The sequence below is a fragment of the Aulostomus chinensis genome, chromosome 24 (assembly GCF_037954235.1).
Source record: "Aulostomus chinensis isolate RoL2024-O1b breed Wild chromosome 24, RoL_Achi_v1.0, whole genome shotgun sequence".
Taxonomy (NCBI): domain Eukaryota; kingdom Metazoa; phylum Chordata; class Actinopteri; order Syngnathiformes; family Aulostomidae; genus Aulostomus; species Aulostomus chinensis.
Window position 1 is genome coordinate 10,363,445 of NC_141343.1, and position 18,131 is coordinate 10,381,575.

General features: G+C 42.7%; 1 protein-coding gene across 1 annotated transcript in view; it reads right to left on the bottom strand.

The window, feature by feature from the left end:
• The window catches only part of LOC147238655 (uncharacterized), a 50,757-nt gene that overhangs the window by 2,833 nt on the left and 29,793 nt on the right, over positions 1 to 18,131 (bottom strand). Inside the window, exons 13-32 of the mRNA XM_086198097.1 lie at positions 17,360 to 17,404; positions 16,008 to 16,070; positions 12,087 to 12,155; positions 11,162 to 11,206; positions 10,229 to 10,273; positions 10,019 to 10,096; positions 9,697 to 9,720; positions 8,856 to 8,900; positions 8,682 to 8,726; positions 8,476 to 8,556; positions 8,312 to 8,374; positions 8,114 to 8,164; positions 7,901 to 7,927; positions 7,442 to 7,522; positions 7,036 to 7,071; positions 6,486 to 6,539; positions 5,414 to 5,467; positions 5,067 to 5,093; positions 3,994 to 4,047; positions 1,999 to 2,085 (exon numbers count right to left, since the gene is read on the bottom strand). Coding sequence (XP_086054223.1) covers positions 1,999 to 2,085; positions 3,994 to 4,047; positions 5,067 to 5,093; positions 5,414 to 5,467; positions 6,486 to 6,539; positions 7,036 to 7,071; positions 7,442 to 7,522; positions 7,901 to 7,927; positions 8,114 to 8,164; positions 8,312 to 8,374; positions 8,476 to 8,556; positions 8,682 to 8,726; positions 8,856 to 8,900; positions 9,697 to 9,720; positions 10,019 to 10,096; positions 10,229 to 10,273; positions 11,162 to 11,206; positions 12,087 to 12,155; positions 16,008 to 16,070; positions 17,360 to 17,404 — 1,074 coding nt within the window. The remainder of the gene's footprint in view (positions 1 to 1,998; positions 2,086 to 3,993; positions 4,048 to 5,066; positions 5,094 to 5,413; positions 5,468 to 6,485; positions 6,540 to 7,035; positions 7,072 to 7,441; positions 7,523 to 7,900; positions 7,928 to 8,113; positions 8,165 to 8,311; positions 8,375 to 8,475; positions 8,557 to 8,681; positions 8,727 to 8,855; positions 8,901 to 9,696; positions 9,721 to 10,018; positions 10,097 to 10,228; positions 10,274 to 11,161; positions 11,207 to 12,086; positions 12,156 to 16,007; positions 16,071 to 17,359; positions 17,405 to 18,131) is intronic.

Consider the following 18,131-nt stretch of genomic DNA (forward strand, 5'->3'; position numbering starts at 1 on the left):
TGATGAATCAGGACCAAATACCTTCCAGGGGCGATAGAACGCCACGACAAAGATGGTTTTCAAACCTCACACTAAGTACACGCAGCCGTTGACTTTGGTTTTTAACTCTCTCAATCCGTGAAAGCGTATTCTCGGTCATGCAGGTAAGACACGCAAAATGTATTTCATGCAAATCAGTAGATGGATTCTACGCTTTGGTTTTGTCACGGTGCCAGTTGTGGTCTGGTTCAGCTGAGGTACCGAACTCTGTGCGTTTAAGGACCACCAAATTACGTCAGTGGCAACTTCGGTAGCAAGACTGTGATGCCACCCCTTCAACTGTTTAAGCTGAGCGGTGAACCTTAGCTACTGAAAGTTCAGTCTCCCAGTGTTAGCGGATGGTGTTGGCCGCACACCCAGATAATTTATGAACAATTCGGATAATTTGTTGTCGACAACTGAGCTTTTTCTCACCCAGCTGGTTGACGTTACTTTCGCATTTGAACGACTGCGAAACAACGCCTGAACGCTGAAATTCTTCGTTAGCGTGCTGTTTGCCGTAAACAAACCGTAACAGCCTGTCTTTTTTTTCGTTTTTTTTTTTTTTAAAGCGTGCCTCAATTCGAAGTATGAAACCTGAAAACACCGCGATAACGACGACCGTGACCAAGACAGCCCGGGCATGAAGTCAGACACCCTTCTGTAAAATTCACGCAGGACTTTTGGGGTACAACAAATGAGCTAACAAACCTTTGCAGCACCATAACAAATCCAGAGTTTGCCTTTAAATGACATGAATGCAGCTGGTTCAAGTAAATGAAAATGGATTCCAACCTTTTATGACTGATTTTGTTCTTTTTAGACAAGATATATATATATATTGGGTAAACACAGGTGTTACTAGCAACATTCATGAAGGTTCTGTTCTATAGTGGGACAATCAGGGTGATTAGTAACACCTGTGTTTATTTCAGGTCAAATGGCAGCGGGAAAAAAAAAAAAGGCATATTAATGTTATTGTCTCCACGTGTTTAGTTTCAAATCTTAAACTACTCCCTAAGAACTTCTCCCCTTGTTATGATAGCGCGTACACTCAGCTTCAATTCACATGAAAACCAGAGAGAATCATGAAAGATCAGGAGGAAATAATTCATTTTCTCAGCTTCACTAAGACAAATTAATCAGATTTTCTCCTCTTGACGTGGTCTGGACCAATTGGTACAAACAAAGGGAAGGGAAAAGGAGAGTTAACAGAGTAGAGGAGGGGTCTGTAGCATGATAACTCAGTAGTGGAGTCTGTGTTAGCATACGGTTAAAGGGTAACTGGAGGACTCAGCTTGAAGAAAACAGGATCTCTTTTTCAGTTGGACATTGAAGGATTCAGTTAGAGGGGTTGATTCGATAATATTTTGTGCAATCAACTTGGAGTGCTTTGTATTACCTCAGGTAAGGAGACTAGGAAGTTAGTGAGATGCTGTGTATGTTGTTCCCTGAATGGAAAAGGTATTGATGTCTGCATGCGTGTGAAAGTTCTCGGGTCATGCATGGTTTTGGTCTCAGTGGTGACTGAAGGTGAGAGGCATGCAGGGTTAGGAGGTTGAGGAAAAAGAGAAATACTGTACCAATTGGCATGGGGCATCCAGCCCGTCCAGACCTGGCTGCCCTGGTTCCCCCTTTTCACCCTTAAATCCCCGGAAACCCTGTTTGCAAAGATGACCTAGGAGTGTTACTGGGAGAGAGGTGGATAACCCTTAACCTCCTGTGTTCGTTTGTTAAAACGGATACAAGAGGGGCTAAGGAGGAGCTGTCCTGTGAGCTTGCAGACACCACATTCAAGCCCGATTCTATGTTTTTCAGTATCTAATGCCATGTTTTTGGGGTCTAAATTTTATTGTTGTTTAAGGTGTGGTGATATTTTCCTTTTGAGGGCATCAGTTTAGCCACAGGGTGCTCATCCTTGTTTGGGACGACTGCTTTACTCTGCTGGGAGGCGACTTCCAGCCCACAGTTGAGACATACCAATGGGCAGGGTGCATCTAATCCAGGGGCACCCTGTTCTCCTTTCTCGCCCTTAGGCCCTTTTTTGCCCTTCTTTCCCTTCTCCCCCTGTGAATACAATAGTTTGATCAAGTTAAAATCATTTTTGTTGAACAATTGGGACATCACTACGATTAGAAAGGGAGTGATTAAAGAAGGGATCCCACAAAGGAGAGAAAGACACATGGTCGATGTTAGATAGGAGGGGATACCAGACAGTATTGGGGAGTTCCAAAAACATTCCTTGCAACAGGAAAAGGACAAAAAAGGGGAAATATTACAATAAGAAGGAATGGGAAAAGGAGCAGATCATCAAAAGGCTGTCAAGGGCACAAAGGATGAGAAAGAGTAGCAGGAAAACTCCTCCAGGAGACACAAGCAAAGAAATCAATAAACAGTGAAAATTTTGAAACTGTATCCCTTCAGAGATGCAAAGTAAGTCGTGGGTTAGGAGGAGCGGTGAATGGGTTCACAATCATGCAGGCAGGAATCAGGCGCTCTTTAGGATGGATTAGATCAACAAGTTAGGGTGCGGATGATTTCAGAAGGAAGGGGCCCTGCGCATCGGGACGAAGGCTTACTGGATGTCAGACACATTTGTCTGTGACTTTTTTCGTTTGTCTCCATTGCGGTGGAAGAATTTCTCCAATTTTGGTACAAATGTCCACTGGGACTCCAGGAGGAGTGGAATAGATTCCGGTGGTCAGCGATCGAGGTTGTATTACTTGTGTGCCACGTCTGTTCCGTTCTCGTAAACGCAATATCCCCGGAACGCCTTGAGAGAATTTCTTCAAATTCGGTACAAAGGCCCATGTGGATTCAGGGCTAACTTAAAAAAATCAAAAATGGTGGCCAAAGGTTAAAGGTCACCTTACAAATGTGTTATATTCTCCTCATTACAATATCTCAGGAACACCTTCATAGAGTTGGCCTCACACTTGGCCTCAAAGATGAATGGAAAAGACATAGGCACACATTACGGAGCAATAAAACTGCGCTACGATATCTCAAGTTTCAGTTTTCCATCTTTGCCAAGCTGTGACATCATAAAGTCTTTGCACGTACACCTTGGAGCTTCTTCATATTTTTTTCTGGTCATCTATCTGGCGTGATACTCTAAAGGGCGTCAAATTTCAACTTTTGGTTTTGCATCGCTTCATATTTTGCTCTTTTCAAAGAGTGAAGAGCAGTGAAGCAAAAACTGAGATTTCAGTATTTGAGAGATGTCGTTCTAAGTTCAATTTGTGTGTTGGAGAGCACATTTATTCAGCTTCTTTACTCTTAATGAGCCTCAACCTGGAAGGGGAGCAGTGCAAGGATCTAATGTTAAATACATGGATACAAACGGACCAATGAACGGGATACAGTTTCTAAAAGATATAAAACAACAAAGAAACATGTTAGCCAGTTTTTACAGAGACAAACACAGTCAGCTACATTTATGGTATAAACTACTGCACACACAAGCCAAGGGAGAGTTAGCAACAGCCTCAGGAATTGAAGGAAGTGAGATGATTTAGATCAATGTCAATGCATGGAGATAAAGAGGAAAATAAAAACGTGAATTTTTAACAGCCTGTTGTCAATGGACTTATTCGGTCGAACGTGTTCACATCACTTTTTTGATGCCTCTGAATGAAATCTGACTTGAAATGAAATGACAAAGGTGGAGAACAAAAGTTGATTCGAGACGATTGGAGATGATGTTTTCCTAAGATTCTGTCCATCCATCCAAAAAGCAGAGATGCTACAAAACAGATTCCGCCGAATGAAGACTCATAACTGTCGGAAATCATTGGGAAGCAAAAAAAAAAAAAACCCCAAAACATTTCAACCTGTCATTAAACTGCAAAATAAATAATTATTATCGTACCAAATTTGGAGAAAACTGCTCAAAAATACCTGGAAAACTGTCCATTGACATCAGTCCTCTAATGTTACGCAGTTGACATGTCATTATAGCACATCTACATCTACCTTTTCGCCTCTTTCGCCATTGTCGCCTTTCTCTCCCCTTAAGCCTGGGACTCCCTGAAAAAGTACAACTCAGGTTTATTCCTTTTTGAAAAAAAAAAATATAAGTCAGCTATGTGAAGATAAACAAGAGGCTATCTTGTCCTGGCCTGATAGGACTCTCCAATGATGCTGTTGTTCATGACTTAGAGACCTGTGGTACCGCGAAGCTTAAGTCAGGTTGCTTGCAGTCAGGAATGTCCTCTTACGGTTAAATGACCTTCGTAAAAGTTGCTTATGTCACTGAAATATAGATGGAAATGTGTGGAATGGAGTTTCAAACGGAAAAAAAAAAAGAGCAGCTGTTAACAAGTTGCTCAGCTGTTGGATATAATGAGCGGTTCTCCAGGGTTCCTGCTCATCAGAAGTTGGGAAACCCCCCGCTGGTTTCTTTTTGGACCGGTTTCTCCTGGAATCTATCCATGCTTTCAACGCCTGCTTGTATACAAAAAGTGGATGCGACGTGTAGAATCTTGATTCTGCCAACAATGCCATGAAGCCCAATCAATCCTCTGCCACCTCTTGGGGCAGCGGGGGGGGGGTGATACCACCATGGTTTTTAACTCAGATAAAGCTGTAACTCCAAGGGAAATTAACCCTCGAACACTGAGATTCTTGTCACGTCATTTTATAGGGTACCTTTTTTTTCATATTCCGTGACATTGCACATTGGTAAATTAAACAAAAGTACTTCAATTTGGCATACGCTGTTGTACTTTAACCTATTTTGATCTGGTTATGAGGTGGAGATGCTGTCAAAGAGGATGTTATGTCTGTCAAAACATCAGGCTTCAAGCCCTCTGGGTATTTAAACAACATGCAGGAATGTAAAGGAGTTACTTCTAAACTTTTAAAAGTAATGTTACCCACCACAGCTGATGCAAGATGAATGAAAGAGGAGTTTGTCTCCACACCTCACACTTTCTGACTCAAACATTCAGTTCTGCAGAGATAGTTCTTTTCTCTTGCTTCTGGATAAACGTAGTCCCACTTTAACATCACTTTTCCGTCTAAGTTAAGTAAACAAAGAGACTTACATCCAAGCCTGGTGTCCCAGCAGCTCCCTGCAAACGAGGACATAGCTCCATCAACATTGCCTCTCGCAAATTTAAACATTCAAATGAATCTCAGTCATTGCTTGAACAAATATAGAGAACATTCAGTGTTCAGTGATTCAGGGAAATGAAAGTGGCAAACCAATGCAGCTGTTTGCAATGGTAATTAATCCCTTCCATGAGCCAATTTATAAGATTAAGAGTGTCAGAGGGATTTTTAGAGTTTACGATCAATCTGTTCCTGAGTGAAAATTCAAGCCCACTGAATATGCTCCGAAGTTATTTTTCCTCATCCCTAAAGAAAGGTTTTATGTCCTCAACAAACTCACTGGTAGTCCATAAGGTCCCCTTGGTCCTGGCTCTCCGGGTGTCCCTCTCTCACCCTAAAACAAATTAGTCAGTGTTACAATCACAGGACTTCAATATAGCAACAAAAAAAAAGAGAGCTACAAACATGATTAAAGGTCCAGTGTGTAGAATTTAGCATGGACATGCAATAATATTCCTCCTGCTTTTGTTGGTGTAAAATCACCTGAAACAAAGAATCAAGATGTGGAAACTGCGTCGTTGTCGTTGCCGCATGTTGCATTTACAAACCCCACAACCACTCGTAAATTAAACTGTGACCTCTCTCGACAAACTAGTGCTGCTCTGTCTTTCACCGTGGTGTTTGGATGGATGCCTTCACGTAGCAATGCCATGGTCACTCTGTTCACACCTGGTACCAGCTGGTCATGCAGAAGCTGGCCAGCCATCATCGTGACCACAACAAACAAAGACACAAGGGAAGACAACCCTGTACCGACAACAGAGACTGATGTATGAGAGGATTCTTCTGTCATAATGGGCAATGTGAGATGTTGAACAAGCTAATGAGGAATACATGTTTGGTGTTTCACAGAGACATGGCAACATGAAGATAGACAGATGCCTTCGCTGCTATCAACATGAACAATAGAAGGGCCGTAGTTTTTGCAGCCTAGAACTCTGCTTTGCTGGGGTTGTTGTCTAACTCCGGCTAAACTGGTAGCCATGTGAGAGCCACCGTTGCAATGAGACTCCAGGCTTTGCATTCAAGCATTTTCTCCATCTAAGGACTAATCAAGATGGGCAAACTTCCTCTTTGCTAACCATTTTTTGGAGCAACTGTAGGCTCCTGAATAATTCCTTCCCGGCACCGGTTCCTTTTTTCATGTTGTGAAATGTCGGATTATTCCTCACATGATCCTCTATGCTTGTGTTGTTTTTTCTACACAATTTGAAACGGAGCGGTGAGGTGAAGGGGTTGTCCCCAGATCTAACACACTGGGCCTTTAAAGCTAGCATGTATTGTGACCTGAGTTAGACATGAGGTCTGAAGTTATTTTAAGCCTGAAGAGCAGATCAAAAAGTCGTTCTTACTCTGTCACCCTTGGGACCTGCAGGACCAGCTGGACCTGACGGCCCATCCGTGCCCTACAAGAAGGAGTGTCGACATGGTGAACTTACATCGCTGCAGTATGACGGCTCTTTAACGACAAATTATTCCCACAGAGAGAACTGGTGGAAATTCCACATCCACATTTGTACGATAACCTGGGCTAATTTGACCTACAACCAGCACACAGAAGTGTTGCTAGCTAGCACACGTGCATTGGTCACAAAGGACATTTACAAGACTGCTGACACAGTTAATGTATGAGTGTGTGTTAATGTTGAGTTAATGCAACACGGGACAAATGAGAGCCTTGGCATTCCTATTCTAACAGCTTTGTGCACGGTCACTAAACTCTTACTTTGACATGTGTCCAACTGTCGCGAACATCTTAACATAACTTTACCAGTCAGCATGGGAAATAACACAATGGTGGATGTCTGTGAGGTGTGAAAAGCGGGAATCTGTGGAGGGTAAGAGGGAATGGGGGGTAGACAAAAATTGGGTGGTGAAGCCTCTTGGTCACATGACACTCACCCTAATTCCAGGCTTGCCGTCCAAGCCGGAGGCACCCTGTGTGGTTATGGAGGTATGAGTGACATGAACAAGGCGGGATTAGTACCAAATGAACACTGTTATTAGGACAGGTTGATGGCAAGGTTTACAACAACTAAATTATACTGTGTGTTAAAGGGCGGTTGGCAAATTAGTCAGGCCAGGCAAATGAATATGATGGCAGGATATGGAACAGGAGTCTAGAGACACACACACACACACACACGTGCGCGCGCACACACACACACACACACACGCACACAATACACACTCTGTTGTGCAACAAAAAAATCAGACAGGACTAAAATAGAAATAAAGAATTGCCATGTAGGAATGAAAAAGAGGGCAGTGTGGCTGCATATATCCCATGATGCACTGCTGTACTTACAGGGAGACCTAAAGGTCCACGGTCACCTTTGTGCCCCGGTTCCCCTCGAATGCCCTTCACACCATGCAATCCTGGTTCCCCCTTGCAAAAGAGAGGAACATAGAGGTGAAAAACTGAACATTCCTGGCTAAAGAGGACAAAAATGACACAAGCACAAGTCAATTCATCAATATATCAATAAAAAAGGGCATTTCTGTATTTTCTATTTATTTATCTATTTAGTATTTTTAATCTCTCTTTCTACATTTCTTTATTTTGGAAATTCTATATTCATTTAAGTTGGTGTTTTACATTTCTATCTATTTTTTTTCCACTGATTTCTGTATTTAACTTAACGTCTCTTGATTTATGTATTAATTTAAACCTTCTCCTTTATTAATCTTCATACACGCCATGCAAAAAAGGGGGCGCAACGTCTTCCAGGAAAATTGCCCAATTTATTTTCTTCCAAGTACTTACCTTTGGTCCAGGGAAACCGTGAGGGCCCTGGGGAACATGGAAAAAGAAATGTAAGAGGAAAAGGAAACATCCATCATTTTTATTTCTGACTTGATATCACTAAAACACACTTCTTCTTTTTTTTTTTCCACACACAGTCACGGCTCCATCAATAAAAGGAGAGAACACGCCGGATTTAACTGACAGCACCACTGTAGTTTGGTAAAAACTAACCATAGGTCCTGGGGGCCCGTGGGGTCCTGGTGCGCCCGGGGGGCCGATAATCTGTCAATAAATAATACAAATATTTCATTGATAAACTTTGAGAGAATCATTTATGACACCCGTTTTATTATTTTACATGAACAGCACAAGATATTACGCATCCAGGAAAGTGAGTCGAATCGCACAGATATTTCTCATGACACTTACTGAAGGACCTTGGGGACCAGGCAGACCTGAATCTCCCTTGTCTCCCTTTACTCCATTGACACCCTGAGGAGCAAAAGTTTCTATCAACTTAAACAGTAAAAGAACTCAAGACCAAAAACGCTCTGAGGCTTGTAACCTAATCGTGAAGGTATGCAGATTCTTACAGGTAAGCCAGGTAAACCAGTTGCTCCTTTCTCCCCTGAAGCGCCGGGCATTCCCATGTCTCCCTTGGAACCCTTGTAGCCCTGAGAGAAGCAGAAAGACACACTTAAATCTATGTAACGGTGCACTCATGATCTCAGCAGCGGAAATCCCTTATAAATAAAAGCAGATTCGAATAAAGGTCTCCAGTGCAAATTGATCATCTCACTCTCTCTCCATCGAGTCCAGGGAGGCCCGGCATCCCACGATCTCCCTGGGGGGAAGGTCAAATGCATGTCAAAGGCTTTTAAAAAGACAATATGAGCACATGAAACTTTTGATATCTGAATTATTTTGTTGGTTGGTGAAGGATTCCTTGAAGGACACCGCAGCGAATATCTACCTTTATACCCTGCGGTCCCGTGGGCCCCGGAGGACCTGGAGGACCCTGCACAGGAAGACACACGGACAGAGACGTTCTTAAAATTACACCCATCACAGGATAGATGATTGAGGATGATCAATTAGTAGATAAATAACAATATTCAGGGAATATATTGTGAATGACAATCAACAATGGATCTGCCAAAATGGAATGATTTGCCAACAGCACAAAAAAAAAATAAAATTAGCAGTTATGAACTCAAGGAGACATGCCAAAGCTCGAAGCATGTTAGCTGCAACGTACTGATTACTAATGGCCGACGCTGATCACCGAGTCATTGATGGTTGGTTGGTCGTTTACATGAAACGAGTTCTTTCCAGGAAGCTTCCATAACGAACTGTGGCAGCCCATTTCCACCAGTTAAAAAAAAAAAAAAAAAAAAAAAAAGATATTAACCAGGAGGGGAAATGAAAAAGTCAAAATGATGAGATAAGTCATAAACACGCTAAAAACTCCCAAAAAAACAGTTGACGGAAGGATGAGCCAGCAGCTTTATTTGAACTGAAAAATCTACGGTGGCGGATTTGCCGCGCTGCTAGATTTCGGTTCAGCAGTTCTTTGACATTCAAGGGGTCAACCAGCGGCAATCCAGTGAGGTCGTTCACACAAAAGCAAAAAACAAAACAAAACAAACAAACAAACACGCACACGGTCTCATTCACTGTTAAGCACGCGCGTTGCTATTACAGGCAGCACAAACACAACATGGTGGTGCAAATCCAGGTTGGGCCCATGCGAGGACAAAGATGAATCGTTTATAGGAATGACACAATACACAGAGAGCGTAGAACCTAATTACCGTTACTGTAATAGTGGTAATCTTCTGCAGCAGGCCAAAGGAGGGGGTGGAGGAGGTGAGAAATAGCATTGTAGAGGAAAGACACCTTTATATCAGGATATTGTCGTACAGATACAGACTAAAAAGTTGACTAAATTACTGGTGTTTTTTTGTTTTTTTTTTAATTTGTAAAAATATGAAATACTGCATGTACTGCTGCCACTGTTTACTGCATATAACCATGGCTCCAGAGTGACATATTCAGCCACTGATTAAAAAACAACTCAAAATATATACTTTCCCTTTAAAATATCAACATTTTTTAGTAAAAGCGGCGCCTGACCTGTAAAGCCTCCTGAATGTTTCCATTGTAGTCGATGATCTCTGTGGCTCCTTGGTCTCCTTTCTGCCCGGAAGGGCCCTGTACATTCATAAATACACCCCTTGCATTGCATGTTCTTCCGAGTTACAGTGTATTGAAAGTCAGTATATTTGTAGGTGGAGGGATCTTTGAAACACTGGGTTGTGTTCTGCCCCCTAGTGGTGTATTTACCCGTGGGCCAACAGATCCCAAGTCTCCTTTATCTCCAGTCTCCCCCTGATAACAAACACGTGTCATAGCTCAATTGTCACGACTGCAGTTATTACGCACTTGTCTCTAATACTTACACTCCATACTATGTGCAACATGCTCTAGTAATAAAATCAACCATGTGGTTATAAGTTTCATTCTGCTGTATTCTAATTAAGACCATCACACCCTTGAAAAATATCTTCATTTGAATTCATATTGTTGCATCGGTAAAACATGGCGCAACATTACTGAAGGAGCACCACATCTCTTTGGGAAATTTACTTAACGTTTATCATTTTTAAGACCCCCAGTTTTCTCTTTGTGCACATTCGAGGGCTTCCAAACCCCCACAGACGGCGGACGGCTAATTAGCTTAGCTGCGATGAACGCTAGGAGCAAAGTAAGCAAGGAGACAAATCCAAATGTTTGTTTTCACAATTGTTTTTCCACAGCGAATGTTAAGCACAACCGTAGTTCTATTCATGCACCCAAAGACTGTTTTATATTAAGGTGTATTTCATTACTTTTTTGGAAAGACTGCACTGCCCACTGCCAGCGCTAATAGCAGCAAAGCTAACTAGCAGCCAGCCGTCTGGTGGGGGTTTAGAACTCCGTGATGCCCTTGTATCTGCTTGTCTGGGAATAAAAATGATGAACAGAAAGCTCATTTTTCACTAAACGTATTCCTTTAATAGTAAAAGGTATATAAAGATAACTAATGCCATGAACAATATCACAAACCCCCTAAAAAACATTGAATTCCAACTGGCAAATCTGCAGCTTTGCATCTGGTTTGGGGTTTGAGGAATTTCATTTTCTGACAAAATGGAATGAAAAGAAATTCAAACAATATATTCAGCTGAGCCTACAACCAATAAGTTAACTTTCTTAAAGAACACACGACATGCTCACCTTCGATCCTTTAGGACCGGGTGTACCAGCCTCTCCTTGTGAGCCCTGTCACAAGGAAGGAAACATATGCCTAAAGGACTCATGTATGAACATATGCTTATGTTTGTATTACATTGTATTATATCATGATTTAAAAAAAACAAAACAAAGCAAAAAAAAAAAAAACAGCAGCTTTTCACCATTTGACTGACAAGCAGACCTCCATCAATACTAAGACCAAAAAAAAAAAGAAAATACTTCTATGTCATGTGAAGGGGGACCTGCTCTTGATATCAGTGGCTTCTTCCTTGTCCCATGCACCTCACCCCGACTTACACACTCACTTCGGTGAAACTCAGCCAGGTGTTTTTCACACAACTAAATGGCAAGAAAGACAAACCGACGGATGAAAACGGCTCAAAATTCGAATGCGTCTAACTCTGAAAAAGCTCTCATACTCCTCTCGGGAGAGCAGTTGAACTAAAATAACCTGCTTTCAATATGCCACAACTGCCACGCAATGGGGAGAGTGTTTATTTGAACTCTGTCACTGATAAAGTGACTTTTGGGGGGCTTTTTAATAGGATGTGAAACAGATCTGTTGGTTGTTGAGGTTTAGACTGGAGCTTAAGCTACCTGCTGGCTCAGTGCCAGACATAAACAATGGTAAACTCATTTATACTTGGTTTACTTTACAAAGACTCCAGGGAAAGCACTGAACTCATTACATGCTCTAATGGTTTCTCCAGTGCTTCATGTTATTATAACTGAATATTAGATAAATGTAATGAACCCTTGTTTTTAGAGTGCATTCTGCTTTTCTGGAACTTCATTGGGTGAGTTTACATCAACAAGCCTCTAGATGGCAGCAGAAAGCCTCTTGTGTGAGAGGACACGGTTGTGTTTTCCGTCAACGCACAGACACGCGTGCACTTGAATGACTGACCTTTGGTCCAGCAGGTCCAAGTTCTCCTCGTTCACCCTTTCCTTGTGGCCCATGGTCGCCTTTTTCACCCTTTTACAGACAAGAGAAACCTGTGCTATGTCAGTGCTGATAAAGAATGTGTGTCTTGTCTTTTACTGTCAACAGATGAGTTGTGAAGTGTTTCCTGAATGTCTCCAGTACTGATATGACCTTCCAGAGGAACTCTCTGCCCTTTTGACTCAGTTCAAGTTTGCTTACCCTCCATATTTCCATAATGCATTGTGTACATTTCTGATAAGTCAACCTAACCTGCTTCCTCACAGTGACCCCTGTCACCTCATACTCTTTTTTTTTTCTTTTTTTTTTTTGAGGAAATGCAGCTCTTTTGTGATTTTTTTGTTTTGTTTTTTTTGTCAGTGTGTTTAGAGAGCCAACAGAGGGAGGTGTAGGCTTAAATTAGAGCTCATACCAATAGTCACTCATGGCTTGTACTGGAAACCAAGTGGGACCTAAACATTATTCAGCAGTGCTCAGTCTGTGGAGCTTTGTCTTTTCTTCAAATGACAGCTGGTAAATGATAACTCTGAATGGAAAACAATTTGAAATCTGTCAAAACCGGTTGTCTTTCACACGTTACTGTCGAGCAGCGTTCATGTTAAAAATGTGTGAGCAGATGTGAACATGAGGGAAAACCATCAGCTCAAATATAATTCATGTCTGATCAGATTAATCAACAGAAATATGCCAGCGAACAATGCAAGATGAATAGATCTATATTATTGATACACGGCAAGCTTGATGGAAAACGACAATGAGAATATAAATTCTGGTGTGTCTGGATTATCGCAGCTGGCTCCTCAGCGTGATAATGTCATGACTCAAAGGAAGCGGCGAGGATTAGCTCATTCTGACCACTTCCGAGTGACCTTTTGAAGAAACAGAGGGTTAATCACAATAATGCCTAATGAAAGCATAAATCCACTGGAACTTCAGTGGTGATCGCTCTGCCAAATATGTGTCCACCAAGGCATTTTTCATTCCAGCTGAAAGCACCAGGCACACTCCTTAAAGCCCCCCCAGCTGGGAGCGTTTGCGAACGTTGCCATCATATGGCATATCGATAAAGGGAAAAATGACGGTAAAATGCGCGAACGTCTCCGCTCGTTGCGGGTGAGAAAACGAACCCAAAATTCTCTGTGTGTGTTGAGAAGATTTTGTGGGCAAGGAATCATCTTGACAAGTACAGTCGTCTGGTTCAAGAAAGTCTTTGTGGTATTTGTTCCGCCCCTGCTTAGCTGATTGGACGACGGTAAAAAGTGATTGCGTCGAGCCCCGTGCTTTACCTGAAGCCTCTGGAAACGGGGGGGGGGGGGAATCTCAGAACTGGGCGGAGCAAAGACGCTCAGTTCCTCTTGATGTTGCTGCTGTTGGTGTGAATAATACGAACAGGATTTACCGTCGCTATGTTTTATAATGCTTTACACAGAATTAAGTGTGAGCTCTGCTCCCAGGATTTTCTTCAGCTAATTCTGATGGAGCAGGGAACCTGAATCTAAGGGGGCCACATGTATACACCCCCCCCCCCCTCCCCCGAGAGTTGGGATAATAGTTTTAAGCTGATGTAGAAAATAGAGTGACACTAAGGCACACAAGCAATCAAAATACATCAGATCACAGCCACAAACCCAAGGTGAAGAGAGGCATTTTTGGGTGAACTTCCCCTTCCCCCTTAACCTTCGCCGCTGCTGTGTGCAACATAAGTAGGAAAAAGCTGTGGTATTGGAAACACATAACAGTGTTAGCCTCTGATTCATGCGTTCAACTGAGTATTGAAATATCAACCTCAACCTGCTCGAAGGGTGGGAGGTGGGCGATTATTCTTTACACACAGAAATGCGCAAGTCACGTCAAGATCCATCACTCATGACAGCATGGTAGTGTTACTGGGCTACGCCAACATTCCAAATGTGTGCGGTGGTGCGAAACTGTGTTGGAGGACAAAGATGTAAGAGGAGCGGTTACAATGTGCCTCAGTGAAGGCAAAAGCAGGCAATATGAGGAAGGTAGTTGGTCCTGAAAAGAGACTGCGATGTTAATTCTGCTACACACAGGTAAGACATATGTTAACATGGCGTCTGGGATTCGCTCCTGTGTAAAGGTTTGAACAGCAGGACAATGAGCATAAGTGTCAATGGCCAAGCAGTTGTCAGAGGAGCTCCAGATCGGGGAGCATTACAAGGTGCAGTGACAATTGCTGGATGCTTATTGTCAGAGCGGCCACCGTTGTGTTTTTGATGCTGAAACGCCAAGTTGGAGTTTTGTGTCTCCCCTCCTCTCCAGTTGAACCACAGCACTCTGGAAAATGGTCTAAGAAATCCAACAGGGGAAAATGGGACCATGTAGCCGCTGTAGCGTCTGAGCTGAGGAGGAGGTTCGCCATGTGAGGCAAGCTATACTTGATTGTCAGACTATCATACCAAGCACAACCAAGGCTGTTTAAGAGGTAAAGCAGCTGTCATAACTTTTACAGCGTCTGTGGCTTTCTCTGGGGAAGGAACAGTCCTGCACTATTAGCCAGGAGGGAGACATGAGGGGGGAGAAATGCAATATTGTCTGTGCTGCAACCCCTGATTGGCATACTGGTGCCAGCTGTCAGCTGACCAGTGGGCCCACAGCAACAGGTGTGGACTTGCATTTGCAGGAAAAAAGAAAAAAAAAACGCATTGGAAAGCAAGATGGAGGTAAGAATGGAATGCGGGGGGGGGGGGGGGTCAGTGAAGGCCGTCTTCATGCAGGACTGGAGCAGTCTCCATCAAAGTTGCAAGCAGGTGCAAGTAAATGGTGCCACTCAGACCTGCATCTTGTGAAAATGGCCAGTAGGCAAAAGAAAACTCCCAGCAGTGGGCACTGAGGCAGGCACGTAGAAAACCATAAACACGGGGCCTCAGATCTCCTGCCAGCAATAAGACGTGCGAGCCATGAAGAGATGCTGTGATACAGGGAATGTATTGGTCTGCCATTGAAGGATCTCTTCCAAGACAAGGTGTTCAGCCTACCTCCTTGTGTGCTGTGTGGCTTCTGCTCATTGTCGGAACACAATAGAAGAAAAGCTAGCATGGAACCCAGCAAGCAGTCCATGACGAGAGTGCAACGCCAGTGGGAATAAGGCCATGGGATCCTTAAGATTCGGAAAATTACCAACGCACAGAATGAGACTTGGGGATCATTGCTGTTGCTTGAGCATTGCAAAACTTTCTGCTTTGGTCTGAAATAGAACTGCAGCAGATCGCAAGGGACTCACCTGACATCGACTTTTCTTTTTACAGTTGAAGGTGTAGGGCTATGAATGCTATAACACCAAGACCCAACTCAAAACCCAATGTTTTACATTACAAACTACTTAAATTGAAGTGGTGAGCAACTGAGTCCTGAAGCTAATGGCATCTGCAACCTAGGCCAGCTGCGGCATCGATCTCCTTGCAAACGACGCATGTGGCGCGCACCGAGATATTCGTAACGCCGCTACGTCGCTCTTAATACACCAGTGCAGGGGACTCCTACAATTGATGACTGGCTGCCAAACCAACCTCACCAGCGCCTAAGTCAGAAGTCAGAAGCGCTGACTTCATTGATATTTTGACTATTCGTGTTATTGAGAATCATGTAAATTCAGGGCTACCAAATCTTTAGCACTGTGACAACCCTTGTCCAAACCAAGAATGAAATAAAGGAACAAAGCCTCAGAGAACAGGTTAAACAAAGCATTTGCTGTTATTATAAACCATTATAGACACCACAGGGAGTATTTTAACAATTTTAATTATATATCGTCACTTGGAAACTATTCAAGAACACAATATTAATATAGATAAAGCCAGGATAATCATTTTGAAAAGTAACTTACCAAATACGAATAACGAACGAAAAGCTGGAATCACCCACCTTAGTTCCAGGGAGTCCTGGGAGCCCTGGCTCTCCCTGGGGACCAAGGAATCCAGGCTCACCCTGAATTCAAATAATAATAATAATAACAATAATCAATACATATTGCTAATTTTTCACCAGGTCATTTTTTAGTATATAACTACCTGTAGCTCATCTTGATGAGCATGAATAGTCACACACACTATGCATGGACAAAAACACATGCACTTACTCACATTCTATCACATGCGCGCAAATACACATAAGGGAACACATGCATAAATCACGCACGCACAGACACACATTATCAGTGGCTTGTTTGACATAAATTCATGACTTTTTACAAATATACTGGCTGACCTCATTAGAAACTCATCAGGGAACAGAAGTATTGTGCTTAAGTGTGTGCAAAAAGCAGCTTCTCTGCCATTTGCAAAGACGCACTAACAGTTTCGCATTTGCACCTTGACTTACGAGGAGTGAGCTGACAGTACGAGGTGTGAGGCTCGATTTGTTGTACATTTCATTTGTTTGGGAACTAACTTAACTCCGACTTATGACTAAACCATCTGCATCCAGAAGATCCACCTACAGTACTTCGGGCGCTCTGGAAGTCTTCGGAAAGGCAGCAGAGAATGCAGAACGGAGGAAGGCGCAAGCCGAGTCTACGTTAGAAAATATTTGAGGTTGCATTCAGGCCTCTCGAGTACAAGCAGGAGTGTAGAATACAGAAAATGCAGGGGATTTTACAAAGCTGGCACATTTATAAGCATACGATAGAAGGAAAAGAGCATCATCTCATCATGCCTGTTGGAGCATTCACACGTTCAAGCGGATCCCGAGTTGGTTGCTACTCTTAAAGCACATACAGTGTAGTTCCCCATCTGCTGTTGTTTTACTAATACAGTTAAAAAATATCTAAAAAAAAAAAAAGCCTATTTAGGAACTCTGGAATACTAAAGGAAAACGTTCTTAACAAGCAATCTTTTGAAGCCACTTCCAAGAAGAAGCATGAGGGTTTTGCCAGGGATTCAGTGTTCCAATCATGAATTCATAGACTTCAACTCGAACCACCCACCTTAATGACTTTTGGCATGTTCACATCAAAAGCATGGACTATTTGGCCTTGTCAGCTTGCCTAAACTCCTTACTTTTCACAGCAGTGAAGTATTTTGTCTGCCACTCAAGCAGATTTAACCTTGCAGGCTAGGTACAAATCCCACACAGCAGGAAAAGCGAGATTAAGAGACCTTCATCTGTCATGCATGAGGCATGATGAGCGGTCTAAACTTTGTTTACGATGGGCTGAAGCAGATGCACGTGGACGACACCAGGGGAACGACTAAGAGTAAGAACAGCAAAGCATTTACCTTTATCCCTGGGAGTCCAGGCAGCCCTGGAAGTCCTGGCTCTCCCTACACAGGAAGAGTGTGACATGTTACAGCCAAGCCAAGCTAAGCTGAGTCAAGCCTCATTGGTAGGCTATTTGGGGTTCTATTAGCTCTACAATTCATTCTACACTGGAGTTTTCTCTGGCTGTCAACCTGCTGTCATTCTGAAAAGCGGCCTGATGTTTTGTAAGTATACGCTAACTGTCATTTGCTTGCGGTAAGCACTAGCAGAAGGCATCGCACATGCACTTTCATCCCAACTCATGCAGCCATGACTCGACAGTGTGATTAGTGCTTGTTGTAACACTCAGCCCCTCACAAAATGCAACAGAGTCGTATTTCTGTGATTTTATTGGTTTGGGCAGGTGTGAAAAGTTCTGGTTTCTGGGAGGAAAAAAACAAAACAAAACTGTCAAGTGGTAATTTGAATAAAAGTTAAAAAAAAAAAAAAAAAAAAAAGGCGGTATGAGCTGTGGCTTCAAGGTCGTTAGAATCTGGCATTGCTGAAAATCAAGAGTTGGCAACTTTCTCCACCACTTAAGGTCATTGTCAAGTTAAGACACCCATTCCAGACGGCCAGTACATGCAAATGAAAAAAAAAAAAAAAAGAATCAGAAAATCAAGTCCCTCGTGAGGCCTTGGGAGTCGTGAGACTTTCAAAACAAAATTTCTATTGCTGGTTAACGCTCTATTAAGAACACTGTATTTATGGCACGTGAAAAAGAAATGATTAGCACAGCACAAGAATGGT